Here is a 24,420-nt window from a genome sequence, read left to right on the forward strand (position 1 = left end):
TAAAATTTCAAAACCCTAAAAGCGCTTAAATTCATGATGTCTGAAACAGTACTGAAAGCTTCAGTAAATACACTTGCCAGCACCAAACTCCATAACACCATGCGGAAGCTAGTAGTTACTAAGGATAAGTTTAGAGTATCATAAAAATTTTAGCATTCAATAAAGTTCCTAAATATGTCTGTGTATTGAACACCTTTCCACATCAAAGAAAATCTATTCACTTTATTTTATGCGAGTCAGTCTTGTTCAGTCTCGATAACTCAACTACAACCTGACTTCCTGACATACTGATTACTGTAAAGCTACCTCCACTGTTTGATGGCTAGGTTGTGCTGGTTAACCTGGAAGTGATATTTCTATGTGTTGGCTGCTTTTGCCCTTGGTGCAGAAATCAAGGGTTTGATTGGTGGTATGGGAGTAGCCCCAGCAAGTATGTGCAGCCTTGCTGCAGCAATGCTAGAGAGAATACATTGTAAGAATAGTAAATGATTGTCAGGTTGAGTTGAGTTGTTCTCTAATCTTAGGAACCCAACTCAACTCAAATATCAACCACTCAAGCTACACACCTTCCGTATTATTTCCATAGTGAATGATTGTTCAAACAAGTAGGCAGGTTTATTTTGCATGTGACAAACTGTCTGAGCTCTAAAAGAGTTAAACTTATCTTGGAAAGTGGGAAGTATCCCAGCTATGTTTTTGCATTTGCATTGCATTTTGCTGTTAGTAGAAAGGTTACAGGAAGTCAAGAAAAGAGACACTTTTCGCAGTATTTAAGTCTCTGATCTACTCTTATAGTCTTAGTTTTTATGTAGCTGGTCTATTTCAGTTTTGTTTGGTTAATACTATCTCCTAGGACATACCTGATAGATCTCAGCAATGACACTGCCACTGAATGCCATCAATAACTTTACCTTTATGCTTTTTCTTTTGTATTGGAAGATCTTTCCTTGAAACAGTGCACTGCTGAAATAACAGTAGCTTTAAAGGGAACCCTCTCACAATAAAAAATTTGAAGATATAACTGTAAAATTTTGAAAAGTGTCTTCACTCCTAGAACTTCATATCACAAGATTGCCTTTTTCCAGTTTATTGATGCAAATCGTTCATGTGAACCGTTATGTGCATGATTTTGTACAGCTACCTCCAATTTCCTAACCCAGCTTCATTTTTAAAAAATATTTTGCCACACAGGGAAAAGCGTAGTGGATGACATCCCTTTAAGATTTTAGCTTTACCTAAAACAAGTTCACGTGCAGAATACGAAATTGAATAGGTCATTCAAAGCAAGAATGAACTATTCAAGGATGATTTAAGTAGGTTTTTCCACCCTATAATTACTTCCTGAAGCTTTATTGAACAAACATAAATAATATTGAAGTGCTGACTTTAGCCAAGTCTTTATGGAACAAGGGCTACTTGAATAATCAATGACCTAACATCAATACTTGGCCCTTGATTACAATCAAATACAGAAACATCTTAAGTAATTAAATTGATAATTGTGTTTGCTTAATATCAGAGTGGCAAGTTAGACCTGAATATCAAGCAACTTTAAATTTAAATGAGTACAAGTCATAGAATGCCAAGAATTGATTTTATAGCCAGCTAATGTAATCTACATGCCTTCTGTAGCTAGATAATGCAGCATTACCATCACCAATATGAATTCCAAAAGTTCAAAGTATTGTAAATTAAATATGTTAAATGTACTACTATAATTATGATAATGTTAAAAGCAACTACTCAATGTCACTGATGTATTTAAATACAGGCAATTCAGTTGTAATATAAAAGTTTCTTTCCTAAGAAAGTTCATGTTATAAAAAGTCAATTTGTAACCAGAAAGGCCTGCAGTTGCCTTCAAAACACAGATTTAAACAGATTTTCACAAATGTGATAGCCTACATAATGCAAATAGTGTTTCTTAAACCATCAATCGTGTTGTATCCAATTCCAATTATGGAAGCATGCATTATAGCATAGCTACCAGTACATTTAATTTTACTTCAATTGATATTATGATGTTGGCAAATGAGGTAATAGGCCTTCAGGTTTACAAATCTATACCAAAATCATTCATAATTTAACACATCATTTGTAACTTATTACTTCAAAAATTGAGAAAACACTTTCTACATTCAACACAAGATATGGACTATAGAACAAAGTAGTGGAAATGTACAGCAGGTCAGCAAACATCTGTGGAAACAGAAGAATTGATGTTTTAAGACAAGGACCCTTGACTGGGAAAATTAGAAAATCTTTGGAGGGGGTGGAGGAGCATGGATAGGACAAAGGGAACAAATCTGATAGGATAAAGCCAAGGTTGCCCATGTAAACCAATTTTTTAATGGAGTGTCTGATTAATAGCTTAATGGAAGTAGTTAGAGAGAGAGTGGGAAAAAACCACAGGCATATAAAAGCAATAAAGTGTAGGTCAGAGATACTGCTAAAACCTGAAACCAAAAGGAGAATGCTAATCAGTAGATCATTACTACAGAAATGTCCAATAACAAATCTGGATACAAGATGAGATGCTGTTCTTCAAACTCTAACATTAGCTTGATATTGCACTCACAGGTAATCATTACCTGCTTAAATCAGGACTAAATAGTTCCATTACAAGATTATCCATCTGTAATACACAGCCTGATCGACTGGGCATCAGCAGCTTTCTCCTTTTGGCTTCAGGTTTTAACAAAAGCTCTGACCAGCATTTCACACATTTGTTCATTTTATTTACCTCTATCCTCACTAAATCTATTAAGCAGACCTTTTCTCAAACATAGAGCTAGGACACAATTGCCAGATAACCCCAGAGATTTGTTTTTGCCCTTTCTTTCCCTCCTCAAGTCTCGCTGTGACTTAAAACTTGTCATTGCCCTTTTCCATTTATTTTGAAATACACAATTTGAAACATTAACAATTTCTTTTTCCTTAGATGCTCCTTGCTCTTCTGAGTGCTTCCAGTGTTTCTTTATATCTCCGAATTTTAGGTCAGGAGTGTTTTGATTTACAAAGTGTAGGCATTTACCTGTGTCTCCATTCCTTGTTCAAGTAACCGCTTGGCTTGATTCTCAACCTCAAGTCGGGCTCTTGCAATAAAAAGAAGATCATTTTCTATAACATCAATCCCAGAGAGATCAACTCCTTGTGAAAGATAATCTGTGAAACAGAAGGCAAACAGAGTGAACTCTTAATACCTGGAATACAACTCTGCTGGTACATTAGTTTGGAAAACTAATATGGAATGCATGTGCTAAATGCAGTTTCATGCTGTAACCTTTGCAATTACATTTGAACAGCGAGGAAGCTGTCAATATTTTCTGTAGCAAACCAGTCATTCACAAAAATAGAGGACAATTGGTTTAGTATGTGTGTTATGCGTAACATGCCATAAATATTCCCATATTTATTGCCTTTCACCAAAACTAGACAGTACATTCCGGTTACACACATAAAAAATGCTGGTGAATGCAGCAGGCCAGGCAGCATCTATAGGAAGAGGTATAGTCGACGTTTCGGGCCGAGACCCTTCATCAAGAATTTATGTCCTGACGAAGGGTCTTGGCCCGAAACGTCGACTGTACCTCTTCCTATAGATGCTGCCTGGCCTGCTGCATTCACCAGCATTTTTTATGTGTGTTGCTTGAAATTCCAGCATCTGCAGATTTCCTCGTGTTTGTAGTACATTCCGGTTAATTGGGCCATTGGTTAATCAGGACTGCCACTTATTTGTGACAACTCTTAAAGAAGAAAAACTAATCAAGAAAATAGCTGGGATTCCCTTTATTTATTTCGGACAAAATGCCGCTTAATTAGTGCGAGAGATTGTTACCAACCAGTTTCTAACTTCCATCAGTCCTGTGCACTTCTGTGGCTCAGAGCAAACTGTTTTTAAATATAGTGTTGCTTGTGTTTGTGTTCAATAACAATGATTTCTGACATTTTGGAAGACAACAAGACAATTTGGAACTGTTTTGCTCACTGCACTTTTAAGCATTCAGGTTTGGAGATGCCAGAAATGGCCAGATGTAAAAATGCAATGATTTCACTACTTCAACAAGTTTGGAGCTACGAAGAATTTGAAGGCATTGACAATCATCTTGAAAGTTGTAAAAAATGAAGATTGAGGATGCAATCATCTAAAGCATTGTACGAAGGCAATCCATTATCTGCACGAGGTGTCTGTGCTAATTTTGTTCATTTACAGTCAATCAGCAGAACACAGCAGCATACACTGGATTAATTCCTTGTCGATAACTATTAGGAAGCAATACAGTTTTGTAGTACTGTATTAGTATTGGTAGTGTAGTAATTTGTTCTGTATTTCATTTAAATACACAACTTATCACAATTAAACAAAAGTTTTTTTAAATACACCATTATATCTATTTCCATGAAACTTCAGCTAATAGGGACAGCCGCTTAATTTAGCTAAAATGTACTGGTCCCGATGTGTCCCAATTAACTGGAATCTAGTAAGCCATATGACTAGCACTCCATAAATCATTTCTTTCTGCATTTCAATGGTATTACCTTCATCAGATTCTCCACCATCCATGTCTTAGGTGTCTGCATTAACCAGAAAATCACTTGAAACAGCCACGTAAATACTGTGGTTACAAGGCCAAGTTAGGAGGCTTAGTATCTTGTAGCGAGTTACTCTTGACATAAAGGCCTCACCATCATCTTCATTTGTGTGGATAAGTGCACCACCAACTCTGTCCATAGCCAAGCAGTCTCCTCATTAATTTCATCAATGGTACGCGTGACACCAGTGTGTACCATCTACAAAATGCATGATTGTCACTTGCTCAGCCTTTTCAACAGTACTTCCAAAACCTGCAACCTCTACCATGAACAGGAAGAGCAGCAGCAGGTATATTAAAGCACTCTTTAGGTTCCCTTGAAGTGGTCACCGATTTTGATTTGGAAGTACACTGCCAGTCTATCATCTTCACTAGGTTAAAATCCTGGAACACACTGCCTATCGTAAGGACTTCACCACCACCTAATCAAGAATACTTAGGAAAGGGGAAATCAATGCATTGAATATACGTAAAAGAAATATCATGGAATTCATCGCACTCTATTCAAGCTCTTTATTAGGAAAATAAATATAGGCAAATACTTGAGTCCTAGAAGGAAAAAATGAAGTACTTAATGCAGAGAGATGACAGGTTTGTTGATTATTCTGATAAACAATGTACATCTCTTACTAGAGAGTTCTATTTTTAGTTTGAACTAGTATCTAGCATTTAAGTTCCTTGATGGATATACAATTTCATAGACGTATAGGTTAGAGAGGGGATATGAAGATTAATCTCAACAAGATCATTACCAAGCTTGGCTGAGAAATAATTAGAGTGAGGTAAATTTTCAGACTCTACCAATCTGTTTGCAACCTTTGTTCTCTGCAATCCGGAAATGTATGCAAGACCTATATTGCCTAATTTCTCCTTTATCCATCTGTCCAAAAACCTTTGTGCTTTGCCGCATCCAGATGCCTCACTCTAAAACTTTCTGTCAGAGCCTTTCATTTACCAGTCTCTATAAATTCCAATATATTAGAACTATTAATACATACAGTAACACACACAAAATGAAGGAACTCAGCAGGCCAGGCAGCATCTGTGGAAAAGAGTTCAGTTGACATTTCAAGCCAAGACCCTTCATCAGGACTGGGGAGAAAAAAAGATGGCAGTCAGAGTTAGAAGGTGGGGGAACAGGAGGAAGAAACACAAGATGATAGGTGAAACTGGGGGGGGGGGATGAAGTAAAGAGCTGGGAAGTTGACTGATGAAAGAGATACAGGGCTGGAAAAGGGGGACAGGAGAGGACAGAAGGCCATGGAAGAAAGAAAAGGGGGAAGAGCATCAGAGGGAGCTGATAGGCAGGCAAGGAGATAAGGTGAGGGGGGAAATGGGAATGGGGAACGGTGAAGGTAAGGCATTACCAGAAGTTCAAGAAATTGATGTCTATGCCATCAGCTTGGAGGCTACCCAGACAGTAAACAATGTGTTGCTCCTCCAACCTGAGTGTGGCATCATTGCAACAGTGGAGGAGGCCATGGACTGACATTTCGGAATGGGAATGGGAAGTGGAATTAAAATGGGTGACCACTGGGACATCCTGCTTTTTCTGGCGGACAGAGTGTAGGCACTCGGCAAAACAGTCGCCCAATCTACGTTGGGTCCCACCAATGTACCGGAGGCCACACCAGAAGCACCAGACACAGTAGGTGACCCCAACAGACTGACAGGTGAAGTGTCGCCTCACCTGGAAGGACTATTTGGGGCCTGAATGGTAGTGAGGAAGGAGGTGTAGGGGCAGGTGTTCCAGTTGCAAGGATAAATGCCAGGAAAAGATCAATGGGGAGGGATAAATAGACAAGGGAGTCATGTAGGGAACGATCCCTGTGGAAAGCAGAAAGTGGGTGGGGGGGGGGAGGGATACATACAGTATATTTTGACTGCAACATGAAAGGTGTATCCATTACCCAAATTCTTGATGCCCAATCAACAAGTTTAAAATCCTCCCCTTTAAATTCCTGTATACAGACCTGGCCAGAAGATGCCACCACAGCACTGTTTCAAAAGCATGGACTGCAGCATATTCAGGAAGGTGCCTACCTAAAATCATTGATAAATATGCAGGATCAGTGACTCACTACATAGGAAAGTGCATCGAGGCTGTACTATGATTAAGCACTACACTGCCAGGGCAAAGCAGGAAGCACGGCTGACTGCACAGGTCTGTACACTGCTTAGGGAATTGGGATGCTACCTTCAGATTGGGGGCCAGGACAACTAAGGTCAGCAAGAGCCATGCTCTCCCATGCCATCAGAAATGTAAAGCATGAGTACAAACAGAAAATCCACAGACACCTTTGTGACACCAGTGACACACGGAGCATGTGGCAAGATATACAAACTAAAACTGATTACAAATCCACCTTACGTGTCAATGACAGCAACATCCCCCTTCCAGATAAGCTAAGTGCCGTCTCTGCACGATTTAACCAATTGAATGATTGGTCATCAAAGAAAGCACCCTCTCTTCCTGAGAAAGAGACACCATCTCCGGCTGCAGCTGAGGTGAGGAGTACCCTAGCCAAGGTAAACCCAAGCAAAGCTGCAGGGCCAGACAACATGCTGGTCAGGTGCTGAGGTCTAATGGACATCTTTAATCTCTGTCTGAAACAGTCCACCGTCCCTGCAGGCTTCAAGGCAGCCACCACCATTCCAGTACTCAAAAGAGCAATGGTAAATGGCCTAAGTGATTACTGCCCAATGGCACTAACCTCAACAACATGAAGTGCTTTGAGTATCTGGTAATGGATCATATAAAATCACACCTTTCAGCCACTTTCCAGTTCTCCTATCACTCAAACCGGTCCATTGATGATCCCATAGATTCGGCCCTCCTCTTTGTCTTGTCCCACCCAGAAAATGATGCCTCATATGCCAGGATGTTGTTCATGAACTTCAGCTTGGCATTTAACACAATCATCCCTCAAAGGCTGGGTAAATGGTCTCACTAGGACTCAGCATCCCTCTCTGTACCTGGATCTTGAATTTCTTGATAGAAATATCCCAGTCAGTCCGAGTTGGCAGCAACAACTCAAGCTCCAGCATGCTGAACATTGGACATCCCCCCAGGGCTGTAAGCACAGTCTGCAGCTAACTCACGACTGGACTGCCAGAGAGGATCATCAGGGTCTCCCGTGCTCTCCCTCCCACCATTTGTGACATTTACCAGAGCAATGCAGATGAAGGGCCCAAAGCATTGTTGAGGATCTCTACCACCCAACCCACAATCTCTTTGACCCACTACTATCCGGAAGGATCAGGTCTACAACTGCCAGACTGAGCAATAGCTTCTACCTCCAGGCTGTGAGACTAATGAATCCCCTGCTACCGGCACAATCTCGTCACTAGAAGAGTGAGCTGTTTATCTGTGCAGCACCTTACCACATATTTATTTAGTGTACAATATTTTGGTTTATGTGCAGTGTGTGATACATGTTGTGTGGGTACACCGAGACCCAGAGAAACATTATTTTGTTTGGTTGTATATATGTACAGGTAGATGACAATAAACTTGAACTTCAAATCTTTTCATCTTCCTCAAGATCTCAGCATTCTCCACCCTCTAAACCAACAGTCCCTTAACTCTCCAATCCATAATGTCCAAGATCCCGAACATCCTCCAACCCCAAACACTAAATCCACTCAAAAACATTTCCACTTTGCTTCACAGCTGTAAAAGTATACTTGGAAATGTGACCATTTTCACCATGTAATGACTTACACTTTATACAAGGAAATGTTCCATGCTGAAATAATGCAAGTGCAGTCTGTGGCTGACTGTATCTGCAGAATTTTCAATACATCCTCACTTTCGTCATAATTGTAAACAAAGTCCATGCATTTAAATCTTTATTTATTTATTAATTTGCTTTGCATATGCTGCCTTTTGATACCAATTCATATTACCCCATCATTAGTCACCCCTGCATTGTCATAAGTATTTGCCTTTAACATTTATATCAACATAGCCACTTCTTTCATTTTCTCTCAAGACAACAGACATTGATACTGTAGCCAATATGAATGGAGGTGGAGGTGGCGTGGGCTGCTGCTTGAAGTTGGCAGCTCTAATCAGAACCTCACTTTCAGTGTTCATCTTTGTAAGGCACAGCCACATTTTTCTTTGCCAGATTTTTCAAAGTTCCCTCCTCCTCAAATTATTTCTCTCCATTTGCATCTATTCTGATTTTAAGGATAATACTCCATTAACTATTGCACCCCCATCTTGTTCTATCATTTCCTTCACCACTCCCATTTTGTTTTATCGTTTCCCCTTGTCATTTAATCAGTCTTGCTGTCCAACCTATCTTTTTACTGTCTTCTTTCATTAGTTTGATTTTAACAAGTTGCAGTGTGGATCATCCTCAAATGTTTTGAAAAATTACAGTACTGTGCAAAAGTCTTAGGGATATATATATCCCAACACTAAGACTTTTGCACAGTACTGTATTTGTCAACATGGAGCAGAGAGGGTGTTTGGAAATCTGGCTACAGCAAAGGATGTTGGGAATGGCAAGAGTGGAGCGCCACGGGAGAGGTGTGGGACAGGTGGCAGAGGAGTGCCAGGGGTGTGGAAGGGGTTGGTACAGGTGCAGACACACCCAGCCCTGAGACACCAGGTAAGGTCATTTGTTTCCAAACAATTGGTTTATTGATCACTATTGAATGACTATCTGCTGCTTCCTGCTCCTTCCACTCTCCCTTCCCCTTTTCCCAACCATGATTCCCCTCTCCCTGCCCCCTTCCCAGTCTCAGTCCGCAATAGAGATCCATATCAGAATCAGAATTATTATCACGCACGTCATGAAATTTGTTTTTTTTTGTACCAACAGTTCAGTCCACAAGAGAGAACCATATCAGAACCAGCTTTATCATCACTCATATATGTCATGAAAACGGTTTTTTTTGCTGCAGCAACAGTACAGTGCAACATATAAAATTACCACAATACTGTGGAAAAGTCTTTGGCACATAGCTATATATATGTGTATAAGACTTTTACAAAGTACTGTATATGAATTTTAAATGCCAGAATACAAAGCCCAACACTTGAGATTTATGTATTTAGGATTGAAAGGTACCTTTAGAATGACATGCGTTCAACTCCTAATTGGCAACCACTGGACAAAAAATTGATCTAAAACCATCCAGCATACTGTTGGAGACAACTAAATATTTTAAAATAACTTTTAAAAAAATGCAGTTGAATTCTGCGAGAAAGTCATTATGTTCTTAATTTTGTTTGGGAAAATAAAGTCATGATTCTTCCACAGTGAATCTGTGGATTAAGTGTCTATAGTTTCTCCATACAGTAAAAACAACTTCTCCAGATGCTGTTAAGCTCTGAACTTTCTCCAATCACAGCATTTATTTAATAGAAATAATAAGAAATAAACTGGGCACTGAAGGAACAGGTGGGAATTAGACAATTGTTAGGGGCATGATTCTACAAAACAGTGCGTGTCAGGGACTGGCCTCAGCAGCCTGTTAACAAAGTACAAACAGATCTGATCACCAGGGTGAGTTGGTCCCAAAATCAGAGTTATTACAAGAGATTTGAAGTTACAATTGAGTTAAAAATTTAAGATTGCTAGAGAAACTAGTGGTGGATGATAAGTAAATATTGTTTGTAGAGTTTTCCTTTCATGTAATCTTTGATCAAATAATCCTTCTGTAATTTCTTCATAATACCCATACTACTTGCAGCATTTTATTTTGTCTTAGTTACAGTGTTATTTTTGATATAAAGAATTTCAAGTTGTTGTGCCATTTTATAGTCATTTACCCAGTCATGTGGATTCAGGGCCAAACACAGCTAATAGGCATCAGGAAGGACGATCATTGCGAGCAGAAGCAGGAATATGTTTTAAACATAATACTTGTCTAACCTGCACAGGAAGCACCTCATGACTGAAATGGGCCAAAGCAGTTATTACAATGAAAATCTGAAACTCAAGTTATCAGACATGAAGATCATACCATTTTAGCAGTTGAAAGAGAGGAGGATCTGAAAAAAAAACTTAAAATCTAAGTAGTGCAGGAGCTGGTTATAGTACTGAATGTCAAAAGGACAAAGGTTATGTCATGCTGAATGCCCAAAAGAAATTTAAAGTAAGCAAAAATTGAATGCAGGAGGAAGCCTTCATTTCTTGAACAGAATGGGCATGAATCTATGATTTGATGACAAAAGAGAGGCAACAGTTAATAATATATTGATCGAGATAAGAAAAATACAAATTAGTGCAACATCTAAATTTAATACAATTATCTATTAATTAGGAATTTTATAAGAAATTGAAACCCTACATTCAAGAGCAAGAAGAGGAGAATCAACTTTTTGAAACATGGCTTCATCAATGGAGTGGTTTTGTTCTTCATTTGGTCATTTTGCTGCTCTGGCAACATTTTACTTTTTATATGATTATAGGATTGCTTTGGTTTCCTTTAATGTTAGTTTCCAAAATACCTTTTACTCTCTCAACACTTCTCTCCATCCTTGTAGTCATTGTATCATAGGTAGTGGCACAATAGTAAACAGATAGAAGAGAACAATCCTTGGAATCAACATTGACTCCAGAGCACAGACCTGATGAAGTCTCATGGCATTATACTTATACTTACTTTATACTTTATTGTCGCCAAACAATTGGTACTAGAACGTATAATCATCACAGCGATATTTGATTCTGCGCTACACACTCCCTGGATTACAAATATTACATATCAAAAATAGTTAAAATTAGTAAATATTAAAAATTAAAATTATAAATCATAAATAGAAAATAGAAAAATGGGAAGTAAGGTAGTGCAAAAAAACCGAGAGGCAGGTCTGGATATTTGGAGGGTAAGGCCCAGATTCGGGTCAGGATCCGTTCAGCAGTCTTATCACAGTTGGAAAGAGGCTGTTCCCAAATCTGGCAGTATGAGGCTTCAAGCTCCTGAACCTTCTCCCAGAGGGAAGAGGGACAAAAAGTGTGTTGGCTGGGTGGGTTGTGTCCTTGATTATTCTGGCAGCACTGCTCTGACAGCGTGCAGTGTAAAGTGAGCCCACGGATGGAAGACTGGTTTGTGTGATGTGCTGCGCCATGTTCACGATCTTCTGCAGCTTCTTTCGGTCTTGGACAGGACAACTTCCATACCAGGTTGTGATGTACCCTAGAAGAATGCTTTCTATGGTGCATCTATAAAAATTAGTGAGGGTTTTAGGGGAAAGGCCAAATTTCTTTAGTTTTCTCAGGAAGTAAAGGTGCTTGTGGGCCTTCTTAGCAGTGAACGCTGCTTGGTTGGACCAAGTCAGGTCATATGTGATATTGACCCCGAGGAACTTAAAGCTTTTGGCCTGTTCCACTTGCGCACCACTGATGTAAATTGGGTCGTGCTGTAGTCAATGAAAAGGAGCCTTATGTATGCGTCTTTATTCTCCAGGTGTTTCAAGGAGGAATGAAGGGCCAGAGAGATGGCATCTGCTGTTGACCTGTTGCTCCAGTAGGCGAATTGCAAAGTGTCGAGGTTGACCGGTAGGCTGTGGTTGATGTGTGCCATAACCAATCTCTCGAAGCACTTCATAGCAATTGATGTCAGAGCCACCGGTCAATAGTCATTCAGGCATGCCGCCTTGCTCTTCTTCGGCACTGGGATTATTGTTGCCTTCTTAAAACACCAGGGGATCTTAGACTGAAGCAAAGAGCAGTTGAAGATGTCAGCAAACACTCCAGTTAGCTCGCTTACACAGGCCCGGAGAACCCGTCCTGGGACGCCATCTGGGCCTGTCGCCTTCCTTGGATTTATCTTCAGGAAGGCCCTTCTAACATCCTCCTCAGTAACGATAAATCTCGATGCCACCAGGTCCGGTTCATCCAGAGGGAGCGGGATGCTCCTCTTCTGTACAAATCTTGCGTAGAATACGTTAATTTCGTCAGGAAGAGAAGCGCCACAGTTATTGATACTCCCAGCCTTTTCTTTCCACCCAGTGATCTCATTTAGACCCTGCCATAGTCTACTGGCATTCCTTTGGTTAGCCTGGGCTACCAACTTAAGAAACTTCCTCTTGATATCTATTAACCACTTCATCTTGGCAGATGGGTCAGTTTGCTCCATGTTGGACAGTGATTACTGGAGACATGGAAAGTAGCTAAAAACACTACAGTGGTGAAAGGCAGCAGTTTACACCAACTTCTCAAAGACTGCTAGGGATGAGCGATAAATTATTGATCCTGCCAGCCACACTCAGATCCCAAAAAAATAAGTTTAAAGAAACCTCTGAGTTTTACATTCAAGTTTGACTTGTTCTTGTATTATTGAACTGCTTTTTTTTTCCTCATCAAAGGCAGCAGGATTTTCCCTGCACCCTAGGCAGTATAACAAGACTTGTAAGCAAGCCATCTCTCTGACCTGCGCCCATCCCTGCATTTCATTTCTGCCTTCATACCTTATATGTAGGCCAAGTTCTTCCTCGTTTCACTATAGTCAGCTTTTTTTCTGATTAACTATTTTGTATTCTTGGTTGCTTTTTCAGTTCCTTAAAATGCCAACCGCTCAAAACAAAGATCTCTCTTTAAAGTTAAATATTTGTAACAACAGCAGTAAACAAATCCAGTATGTGGCTTACATGAAATGAGAAACAAAAGTTTTGAACATGGCTGCTCCAATAGCACAGCATTTTCAGAGATTTACCAGCTTTGATACAGGAATGGAATAGGCCGGTAATGCCTTTCTCACCATTCTCCCACATTGCATGTGATACTTAAAACTAACTTTAAGATCTAGAATTAAACAAATTGTCACATGAAGAGCATCTCATTCAGAAGAATGAGGGGCGACCTAATTGAAACCTATGAAATGGTGAAAGGCTTTGATAGAGTGGCTACTTCCTTTGGAGGGAGTTTCCAAGACCAGAAGACTCAGAATAGAGGGGAACCTTTTAGAATGGAGATTAAGAGGAATTTCTTTAGCCAGAGAGAACTGAATCTGTGGAATTTGTTGCCTGTGGAGGCCAAGCTTTATTTATACTTAAGGCAGATGTTGGTAGATTCTTGATTGGTCAGGGCACGAAAAGGGATACAGGGAGAAGGCAGGAAATTGGAGTTGAGAGGAAAAATGGATCAGCCATGGTGCAATGGCATTGCAGACTCCATGGGCTAAATGGCAAAATTCTGCTCCTGTATCTTATGGCCTATGTCTTATCACATCCTTCATTGTACTGGAACTATTATGTCTCACCTTTATAGTCATTTAAACTACCTTTATTACATTTTCAGTTGTTAACAGGACGCAAAGGTCTCATAACACACAGAAGCTCTACACATTAGCAGATTCATCAGGGGCATATGTTTGCCCTAGAAGACAATCAGAACAAACAAAGCAAAGAAACTTGTTAAGGGGGGAGAAAAAACAAAGCACTTCTGAAGGTTCAATGCAGCAACTTCAATCAGCAAATGCAAGATGCACGTGAAAGGGCTTCCCATAAGAATTAATCTACTGTAGCTCTGGCAGATTTTGTAAGTGAAACAAATTAAACAGCATCGAAAAATCTCAAGTCTGCAAATAAAACATGGCTCAAGGATCAGCAAGAATTGCTGTTCCAAATGTAAACTTGCATAAAACATATTTAATGAAGAGATTTGCAGTACAGAATTCAAAACAAAACAAAATCTGATTAAGGGTATTTTTCATGGTACTTTGAATATGTATTTATTAGACATCAATAAATGTAAACAGACTGCTACCAAAGCAAAGGTTACTACCTCACATCCATAGTCTCTATAACCGGTTAATTTCTAGAAATTACCACTTTAAAATGCTTAACTTTTTGTAGGTTTTTTTGTAGCATTTATTTACACACACACCCATCATAAAAGATTCAGCTTTCAAGTTCAATAATGCAGTGTTACTTCTAATAATAACCACGGGGTAAATTGGATTATTATCACACACCAGCCTGATGTAACTTATTTACTTGGTTTCACTTGATAATGGTCAAGGGAAATATAATTAACATTATCAATCAATTGTCAAATGAGCTCTCGTGAGATATAAATGTACAAAATACTTCCAATGTAATGAGGCAACTGACTAAATTATTGATGAAATTGTCAGCAAAATAATTACCATTTCACAACAAAAATTTTTACTAACTGTAAAATAAAGAGAAAGGAGCTATACTTCACTACAGTATTTAACATTAAAAAAATTCATTAGTTTCAAAAGAAAATCAGAATAAAATTTTATGCAAGATTTATTTGATACTTTCCCCGAATAGACATCTTTCATCTTTAGATCTGGTTAACTGGACTCAAAATTAATGATTTTTTTCTTGAGAATTTTCCACACTTATCAAGCCATATATTTATTTAAATGGCTGATTTTTTAAAGAAATCTTTGCAGGAAGAAGTAGATAAACCTTTAATGATTAGCAAATCAAAACAAATGCATACACTGCAATTCTCTGCAGTAAAGGGAGGCAATGAGTCAAGCTGTCATTCAGTGAATGCCGCCCACAATTACTTCACGCTGCCATACCATTCTGAGAGAGCTAAATCTCAATGTGATCTCCAGAGACACAAGGCTGCAGTATGCTACTTTGATGAGATATTTTCAGAAGCTTATTGATTTCTTGGTTTATAGAAGCAACAGCAGCCTACTGAAATCCACTCATTGTATACGTTAAAACAATAATAGTCGAAGCAAATCTTGCTCAAAGCATTAGACCCAAAGCAATCGTGAAACTCTTCACTATATTCTGCTAGCAAAGGATCAATTCTAAATGGCCCACATACAGATTTGGTTTTGGTTTCCAGCCAAGGTAAGATTTGTTCATTTTTCTAGTAATTAGTTGTTTTATTAATTTTGTTATAACAATTTTAATGAAATTCTGAAAAATAATTTACTTTTCCTTATTTGAAATAAAAAGCATTTTAATACATTTATTCATAATATATCTAGAAATACTAATTTTATTACTGTGCAGTGAATGGCTTCCCATAAATCAAGGACACATGCAAAACGTTCAGAAAAAGTGAAACAAACTGAATCTAAATCGTCAGTTTTAGCTGCTCTTTGAATTGACAAACATTGCAGCATTTTTCTATTATGCATTTTACTTTATACATAATTAATTTCTATATAAACATACTTCAATTAGTTCTAAATTTATTTGAATACATTATCTGTAGCTGGAATGTGAAGCCATTTTGTGCTTTAAATTGATTACAGAGGTCAGAACTAAATACAAATCAACCCTCACTAGCTCTGAAGAACTAGCTCTGTCCAATACAATTTACTGGGAACAAGCAATTCAGAAGCAGTAAATATGATTTGTCCAGGTCTGCTTTCTCGCTCATCTTTAAAGGCAATCTGAAAATTATTCAGTAGGTCTCAATATGAATCAAGTCATCAAATGATTCTGGCAGAAATTCAAAGATCACATCTTTGATGCCACGTATGAGCCACTATTTATTCTAAGCAAACTGAATTTCAATTCACACAATAAAAGCGAGGAGCTTGCTTAAACTGCCCCACGATTTAAAATAACATGTTAATTCTGAAATTATGATGAAACCTAATTCAATCTGAAAAGATTTACCATCTAGTCTGATCTCTGGTCTAATAGTAAAAAGGCATCAAGAATAGTATCATCCACACTGCTGCTTTACCAAATGCCCCTTGAGGTGCTATTTAAAAATGACAACAGTTGAAAAGCACTAAAAGTGTAGAAATCAAAATGCAATCAACATTTCTGATAAAGGGTCATCAATCTGAAATGTTAACAGTATTTCTCTTTCTATCATTTTTAATTCAAATGGTTTATTCAAACAGTTTACATAATTTTGTTGACATTGCTTACATTTCAAACACAAAAATTAATCATGCACCTTGTTATTTAACTTCCCTTTGAATTTCATTAGAGGAAAAACAAAATGTATATGGAGCACTGAAGAACAGTATAGGAAAACAATTTTACCTATTAATGCAAGAAACAAATAGCAAAGAAGGTGCTAAAATATATTGAAACTGCTCAGACTGTAAGTCAAGTATATAGCTCTTCCATGTCCTCCACTATATTAATACCACAAATCTTGTCAGATCTAGTCATTGTTTGGTGTTTCTCTGGTGTGAATCTTACTTGCCACTTACCAGTCAATGCCCAAAATATTATCTAGGTTTTGCTGCATGCAGTTATGAATCGCTTCATTTGCTGAGGAGTTGCAAAACAAATTGAAGATGGTATTGAACACTGTGTAGTCATCTTCAAGGACCTTTCCTTCACAAGGTCAGACGAAGCAACTGAGAATGGTTGGCCCTAAGATACTGTTCTATTATGCCCAGGTCTGGGAAATTAATCTCTAATAACTACAACCATCTTCCTTTGTGTGAGGTATGATCCAAACACTGACAGGATCTTGAGCCAATTGATCCAAGGAAAACCCAAACTATGTGGCACTATATACTATGCCCAACAGACGGCAGAATCATTCTCTCTTTAAACATTTAACACCAATATTCCCTTCTACTTATCCTTTTGTGTTTTACTTTTTCCATGTTGCTTATATGATAAATACAACCACATACACTAAAATGTGGCATATTTACTTTATAAAGCATCAAAATCCCAAGGAACAGTTTACATTGAAAATGTAGCTATTTAACACTCATCATTTAACTAGCCAAATAAAGATGCAGTGTGAATTCCCTTTCTGGAGATATTACAGATGCAGTACCTAATATTACAGAATAAACGTTAGCTCTAATCAATTCCTGATTTGAAACTGTCTACTGCATTGATAGTGATGCAGGCAGTGTCTTGTTTTGCCTATTTAATAATCATGCATTTGTGAAGGGGAACTTCGTTACATATCAAATCCAGTCGAAGAAACAACCAGGATTTACTATTTGGTATTTACTTATAACAAACACATCATACTAAATCTGATACTTTTCATCAACTCCGGTTCAATCAAAAACCGGTTAAATAACTGAATAGTAAATCTGTGAAGAATCTATGTTTATTTAGAAATAATTACACAAATGCAATCCTCATGGCAAATAAAGGTCCATTCTACTAAATCTGTAAATAGATTTTCACTTTAAAAAACAACTTTTACACTTACAGTGCAATAAATTAGTGGATTTTTGTGATCAGGAAAGTGTACATTAGCCAATACTGACAAATTTTATTGTAATCATTTCTTTTTTGTTTTAAGAACTGAAACATTGTATTCTGAATTATATGAAAATATCATAACCTATGGAGCAAACACAATTATACTACTTTGTTTAGTCATTTGGATATACACAGAAACAAGAACACTCATCGATCAGCACTAAAAGGGGTCACTGTAGCATTATATATGGAAACATTATTAATAGGCTGTTGTGCTGTGTACAAGGTGGGAAGCACTGCCCGCCTGCTACTGTGAGTTGTTGATCCAGAAGGTGACGAGAGACTCCAGAAGGCTCAACTCCTTGTGGACACTGCTGAAATAAAATAGTCCTAAGGCTTTGTGTAGAATGAGCCACTTAGATGATGTTTAGAGGCTGCCAGTGAGAGCTGACTTTGTGCAGACTGGAGTGAAGCAATGTGAAAGATGCAGGCTCAGGGTTTCATCCTGGCCAGCATGGACTGTGCTGATGTTTGGTAGAATTGCCCAGGCCAACAGTCTCTCTCATCACCTTACTATTGGATAACACTGAAGGCCTAGAGTTTGCTTTGTGGTAACAAGGTCAATGGTCAATAATCGCCACTGAGCTAGTTACCAAGGCAAATTTTTGCACTGAGGTAAACTGGCCAACCGAGGGGAAGAGAACAGCTTCCATCACATTCATGAAAACCAAAAGGATAGAGCTAGCTTCTCAGTACAGAGAACAGCCAGTGCTAGTCTCCAGCTCTCATCATGCCTACCATAATAATGGCCTAAGTCCACTGTCCAGTGACTCCTCCAGGACACAGCAGTCACCCAAACCACCCCATTCCAACCTTCATAGGCATCCTGTGTACACCGCTTCGATGTGCTTTGGTCCACACCAATCTATGCAGCAAAGTGAAATATGAGCAATCAGCAAAGGCTCATCTGGAAGAGCAGCCTACAGCGCAAGCAGATATCTTTTTCTCTTAAAAAGAAAAAATGCCAGCAAGTACTAATCAGTGAATTTCGATTCCAGAATCATGAGGACTAGAACAAATTAGTGCTGTGGGTAGGCACCAAGCGTAATGCCAACAAACACAAACAGCTGTCAAGAAAAGTTACTTCTTTTTCATGCATAGATTTTCCAAACTCTGGTTCTGAATAAAGAATACAAGCAGTTGTAACTATTCATCCTCTCACTCCTGTTTCAACAGTAAACAAAACCATTGTAGATCATTTACTTAATACTGTAGCCACTTTGCTGTATTAACTCTACATCCCTTGATTCCTTCAATACCAAAAAACAGCTCTCAATCATATCCAAAGATCAACAGCAAGCTAGGTGAAGAAACTTCTTCTCATCTGCCTGAAATATCCACCCTCTTCCAGGTGAGCCCTTGCTGATTGCTCATATTCCAGCAAGGTGATCACTTTGCTGTACAGGTCAGTGTGGACCAAAGCACTGAAGCCGTGTACACAGGGTGCTTACGAGGTTGTAATTTGTAGTTCTACACACCCAAGCCAGGGGAAAAAAAAACAGCTCTGCATTCTTCTAAACTCTATATTATTGGCCAAGTCTACTTACTTTCCTTTTCATACAAAATCTCAAAATCCCAGGAATCAACCTGATAAATTTTCACTGTACTCCTTTTACTGCAAATAGATCTTTCCTAAATTTGATACACCATACCCCTACACAATATGTCCATTCAAATCAATGGACCTACTGATCTCAAGCAATTGCAAGGGTTGCAACACTTGTCCTATTACTTCTTCCCTTCCCTTCACTGAAGGACCCAAACCTGCAATTCTTCTCATTTCTCAGTTAGTGTACTGAATTTGCCGTTCATAATGTAGTCTGCTGTACAGTGGAAAGATGAAGCTGCAGGGGTGACTCAAAGCTCCCCTTTGCTTTTCACCTGAATTTTTCATCCTCCTCCATCTCTGACTGACGACTATGACCTCCTGCAAGGTCATAATAAAGCCCAATTTAAGCCTGAGGGATAGCACCTCATCTGCTATCTAGACACATTATAATCTTCAGGACTCAATGCTGTATTCTTTGATTTCAGGAAATCAGCTTTCTTTACCTATATCAAAACTGGCCATTCTCTGCTGCAGGTCATCCCACCATAACATTCACTCAATTTTTCTCTCTTCATTACCACATTATCACAATCTGACCTTCTGGATGCATGCTAGATGCTGTATTTAATTACTTTTACATTCCTTTGTTTGTATTCTCTCTAACTGATCTTACATTGGAGCTTTTGTTCACTTTCTCTCTCTCTACCAGTTTTCATTAACCCATCAAATAGTATCAACTTGTCACTGTCACAGATCACTATTCACATTCTTGTCTCACTCGCTTTGCAATTTAAAACATTTTTCTTTCCTAATTCTGATGATCCAAACCCTTAACTGTTTCTCTTTTCGCAGACAACCTTTTCCAGCCATTTTTGTTTTAATTACTCTTCCCGATGTAACCGAGTACTCAATCTGACTGCAAGTCGCCCAGTGCTCATGCTGAAGAAGTCTAGTATGCTCCTACTGCACCGTGGACTTCATTGAGTGCACAGCAGCTGAGTATAAGCTAGAATTCAATAGAACATTGAACTGCTACATTTGCATAGGAGTTATATAATTACAAGAAATTCTGGGCAGCAAACACAAAAAAAACCTTCAGCAAGACTGCTTGAAATTTTGTGATTTGGAAACAAAATCGATAAAGGCTGCATGTGTAGAGTGAAATTACAAAAAAAAGGAAATATTTTTGTAATCAATTTATTTGCTAGTTTAAAAAAAAAAGTAGAATTTAATATTCTTGTTTACATTTTCAGGACTGATCATCTGCAAAGAATCTGTTTCCTTTCCACTATACAAGCCGCCATGCAATCGGAAATTAATCTGACAGTTAGTGATGAGATACATCATATTGATGATTACCCATCAAGTTTTCAAGCATTTCTTACTGGATTTTTGATACTGGAAATTGTGTTGGGACTCAGCAGCAATTTGACAGTACTGGGACTTTACTGTATGAAGTCAAACCTTATTAATTCAGTCAGTAATATTATCACTATGAACTTGCATATACTGGATGCTGTAATATGTGTTGGATGCATTCCCCTTACAGTAATTGTCACTCTCCTTTCATTAGAGGAAAGAGCTTTGATCTGTAATTTTCATGAAGCTTGCATTTCTTTTACTAGTGTAGCAACATCAGCAAATGTCCTTGCAATCACTTTGGATCGTTACGATATTTCTGTGAAGCCAGCAAATCGGATTTTGACAATGGGAAGAGCAATAACATTATTAACAACAGTATGGATTGCATCCTTTTCTGCATTTACGATCCCTTTCATTGAAGTCAATTTCTTTAATCTACACAATGATGAAAGCACCTGGCAAAATAAAACAATCTTATGTTTTAGTGTTAATGAATATCGCAATGACTTGGGAATATATTACCATCTCTTAATTCAGATTCCCATCTTTTCTTTCACTGCTATTGCAATGTTGATAACCTACAGCAAAATTCTCCAAGCCTTGAACATCAAAATAGGTTCCAGATTTTCAACCAGGCAGAACAAAAGAAAAAGAAAGACAAATATTCCACTAAGTATACAACATGAAAATACTGATCAATCAGAAAATAGAAGACATAACATCAAACTAGGAGTAAGAACTTCAGTTTCTGTAATAATCGCTCTAAGAAGAGTTGTCAAGCAGCATCGAGAAAGGCGGGAAAGACAAAAAAGGGTTTTCCGCATGTCTCTTTTAATTATTTCAACGTTTCTCATTTGTTGGACACCACTGTCAATTTTAAATACTGTTATAATATGTAAAGGTTTAAGTGAGGGCATGGTAAAATTAAGACTCTGCTTTCTAATTCTTGCTTATGGCACAACTATATTCCATCCTTTACTATATGCATTTGCACGACAGAAATTCCAAAAAGTCCTCAGGAGTAAAATGAAGAAGAGAGTGGTCTCAGTTGTTGAGGCTGATCCATTCCCTAAAGATGCAGCAATTCACAACTCCTAGCTAGACCACAAGAAAAACAATAAAAATACCCTCCTTCAGATATTAAAAATAACAAGTATGAACCAACAACTTTTGATCAGAATATGAAAACAAGCTGTTTTAGTTGGAAAGATCTGTAAAATGGTTAATAGTATATATATCTCGACCCATAATTAAAATACCAAGGTTATTTGAAAATCAAATAATATTCCTGACTTGTAAATATCACTTAATTATAATTGTGCATCATGTAACTAGTACAAATGTTGTAAAGCTGATTATTCCAGTCAACTTATTTCACCTGTCGCTTCATACCATTATGAATTAAATCATTTAGACTATAATATTTTTCATTGTGATTCATTGTCAAATTCTATCTTGAAAAAAACATTGAGAATCTAAAGCTAGCAAGAGGAATGGTTTAAAGCAAGAAAACAAAACAAAGAACAATTCCAAAAGTAATCTTCCAGTCAGCACAATGGTGCAGCTAACAGAGCTGTTGCCTCAGCATCAGAGACCCAGGTGCAATCCTCATGTTAGATGTATATTCCCCTGTGATATCATAGGTTTTGTGTGGATATTCATGTTTCCTTCCACATTCCAAGGACTGCTGGTTGGTAGGTTAATTGGTCCATGTAAATTCCACCTAGTATTTAGGTAAGTGGTAGAGTCTGTGGGTACTTGATGAAAATGTGGGGAGAATAGGACATGGGATTTATGCAGGAATAGTGAAGCGGAGTAGTGAAGTGAATCACAGGAATAGTAATGGTTGGCATGAACTCAGCAGGCTAAAGAATCTATTCCCATGTTGTATCTCTCTATGATTTAGGCTCAGCAGAGTTTATTTTAGGAATCATTGCAGTTATTAATAACCCTGCTTTCCAGTTAGTGGCTCACAAGATGAAATTCCATTCCTCTGCATTATCTTTAATATATGAAATTTAAAGATTACAATAAGTTTTTCCAAAGGGAAAATTGCTCTCAATTAATATGAATTTTGAGCGCCTTTATCAGATTAAATGATCATACTTCTTGGTACAGTTTACATAATCTTGACTTGGACAAAATGATTGTGGTGTTTTTCTACATCAAAGTAAATGTGTTTCATAAACTGGAAGCTCTTCTTTTGAAGTATTAGGAAGGCATATAAGATATGAAATATTTAAAGCTATATCTGAAAGAGTGAGAGAGGGGTTCTCTATCAAAGATCCTGTAAACTTCATCATTGTAAATCATAGAATATGACAGTTTCACACATTACAAACTAGGACAACACCAAAACAGGCCACGGTGTCTATGCCGAACATAAAGTCAAATTAAATTATTCCCATCTGGCTGCCCCTAATCCATATCCTCCCATTCCTTGCATGTTCATGTGCCTGCTTAAATTTCTCTAAAAAAGTCACTAATGTATCTGCCTCCATCATGCCCTCGAGCAACTCTTTATGCAAATAATTTGCCTCCAATATCTTCCTAAACTTCTCCCTCTTACCTTAAAGCTATGCCCTCTAGGATATGACATTCCTAGATAAAAAGATTTATGGCATCATAAATTTTATAAACTTCTATCAGATCTCGCTTCAGCCTCCAACACTCAAGAGAAAACAATCCCAAGTTTGTCCAATCTCTGCTTATGGATAATATTGTTTAATTCAGCCAACATCCTAGTAAGTATCTTCTGTACATTCTCAAAACCTCTACATCCTTACTGAAATGTAGCAACTAGAAATGTACACAAGACTCCGAATGCAACCTAACCAACGTTTTATTTAGCTGCAACATTACTTCCTGACTCTTCTACTGAGCACTCGACTGATAAAGGCAGGTCTGCCATATTCCTTCTGTATCATTCTTTTGAAATGTAGCCACTTCCAGAGAGCTTGCAACCAAGATCTCTTTTTGCAACAATGTTCCAAAGGGTCCTGCCATTTACTGTATAATTTCTTTTTACATTTGACCTCCAAAGTGCAACACCCACACTTGCCTGGATTACCCCCTATCTATTTTTCCACCCACACCTCCAACGATCTACATCCTGCTGGAAATGAGAAAAGAAAGGCAAGCTAGATCATGCCATGTAATAATCAACATATTGCCTAAACCTCCTGTTGTTGGGCTAACTTGTTCTCTTAATGCATGGTTCTTATTCCCTTATGATAGAGGACAAGGCCTGTAACATTGAATAAATGCCAGTTGTCACAGCAAGAACATAAATACTCTTCCCTCACTATTTCCTTCTAAACTCTTTGGCTATTAACACCACTTGATTTTCCTAATATCCAACTACACTGGGGATATTTACGAGAGCCATTAAAACATTCTTGGGGCATGGGAGAAAATCTGAAATGCTCAGTTTCCACCCATATGTCCACGGGGAGAAAATGCACATTCTATACAGACAGAAACTAAGGTTGATTGACAAGGAGACAGGTGGGGGAGGAAAGGTTGGAGAGAGCAACAGAGGCTACGATTGATAAATGGAAGGCATCAGATTATGGAATCTTGAGAAGAAAGGAGGGTGAAGAGAGGAAACAAGTAAGGAAGGGTGGTCAGTATATTAGCATAGTGATAGAAAGGGGACAGGAGAGCAAGCGGTAGGGATGTGTGGATGATGTAACAGATGGAATAGGTGGGGAAGGGGAAAGAAACTGATTCCTTGGGGGTAGGGGAAAGGAGAT

At 38.2% G+C, this 24,420-nt stretch overlaps 2 protein-coding genes across 3 annotated transcripts in view; one reads left to right on the forward strand and one right to left on the reverse strand.

Moving 5' to 3' along the window:
* Positions 1–24,420, reverse strand: part of cog5 (component of oligomeric golgi complex 5) — a 115,521-nt gene that overhangs the window by 52,455 nt on the left and 38,646 nt on the right. For both annotated transcript variants that reach the window (XM_063072545.1, XM_063072546.1), the window contains one exon: positions 3,035–3,165. In XM_063072545.1, coding sequence (XP_062928615.1) covers positions 3,035–3,165 — 131 coding nt within the window. The remainder of the gene's footprint in view (positions 1–3,034; positions 3,166–24,420) is intronic.
* Positions 15,175–22,071, forward strand: gpr22a (G protein-coupled receptor 22a). Its single transcript, XM_063072144.1, has 2 exons — positions 15,175–15,396; positions 20,557–22,071. The coding sequence occupies exon 2, from the start codon at positions 20,606–20,608 to the stop codon at positions 21,761–21,763; it is 1,158 nt and encodes a 385-aa protein (XP_062928214.1). The 5' UTR covers positions 15,175–15,396; positions 20,557–20,605; the 3' UTR covers positions 21,764–22,071.

This window comes from Mobula hypostoma, chromosome 20 (genome assembly GCF_963921235.1).
Source record: "Mobula hypostoma chromosome 20, sMobHyp1.1, whole genome shotgun sequence".
Lineage (NCBI taxonomy): Eukaryota > Metazoa > Chordata > Chondrichthyes > Myliobatiformes > Myliobatidae > Mobula > Mobula hypostoma.

Coding starts and splice junctions, on each gene's coding strand:
- gpr22a (XM_063072144.1), top strand. CDS start 20,606: ATGCAATCGGAAATTAATCTGACAGTTAGTGATGAGATACATCATATT.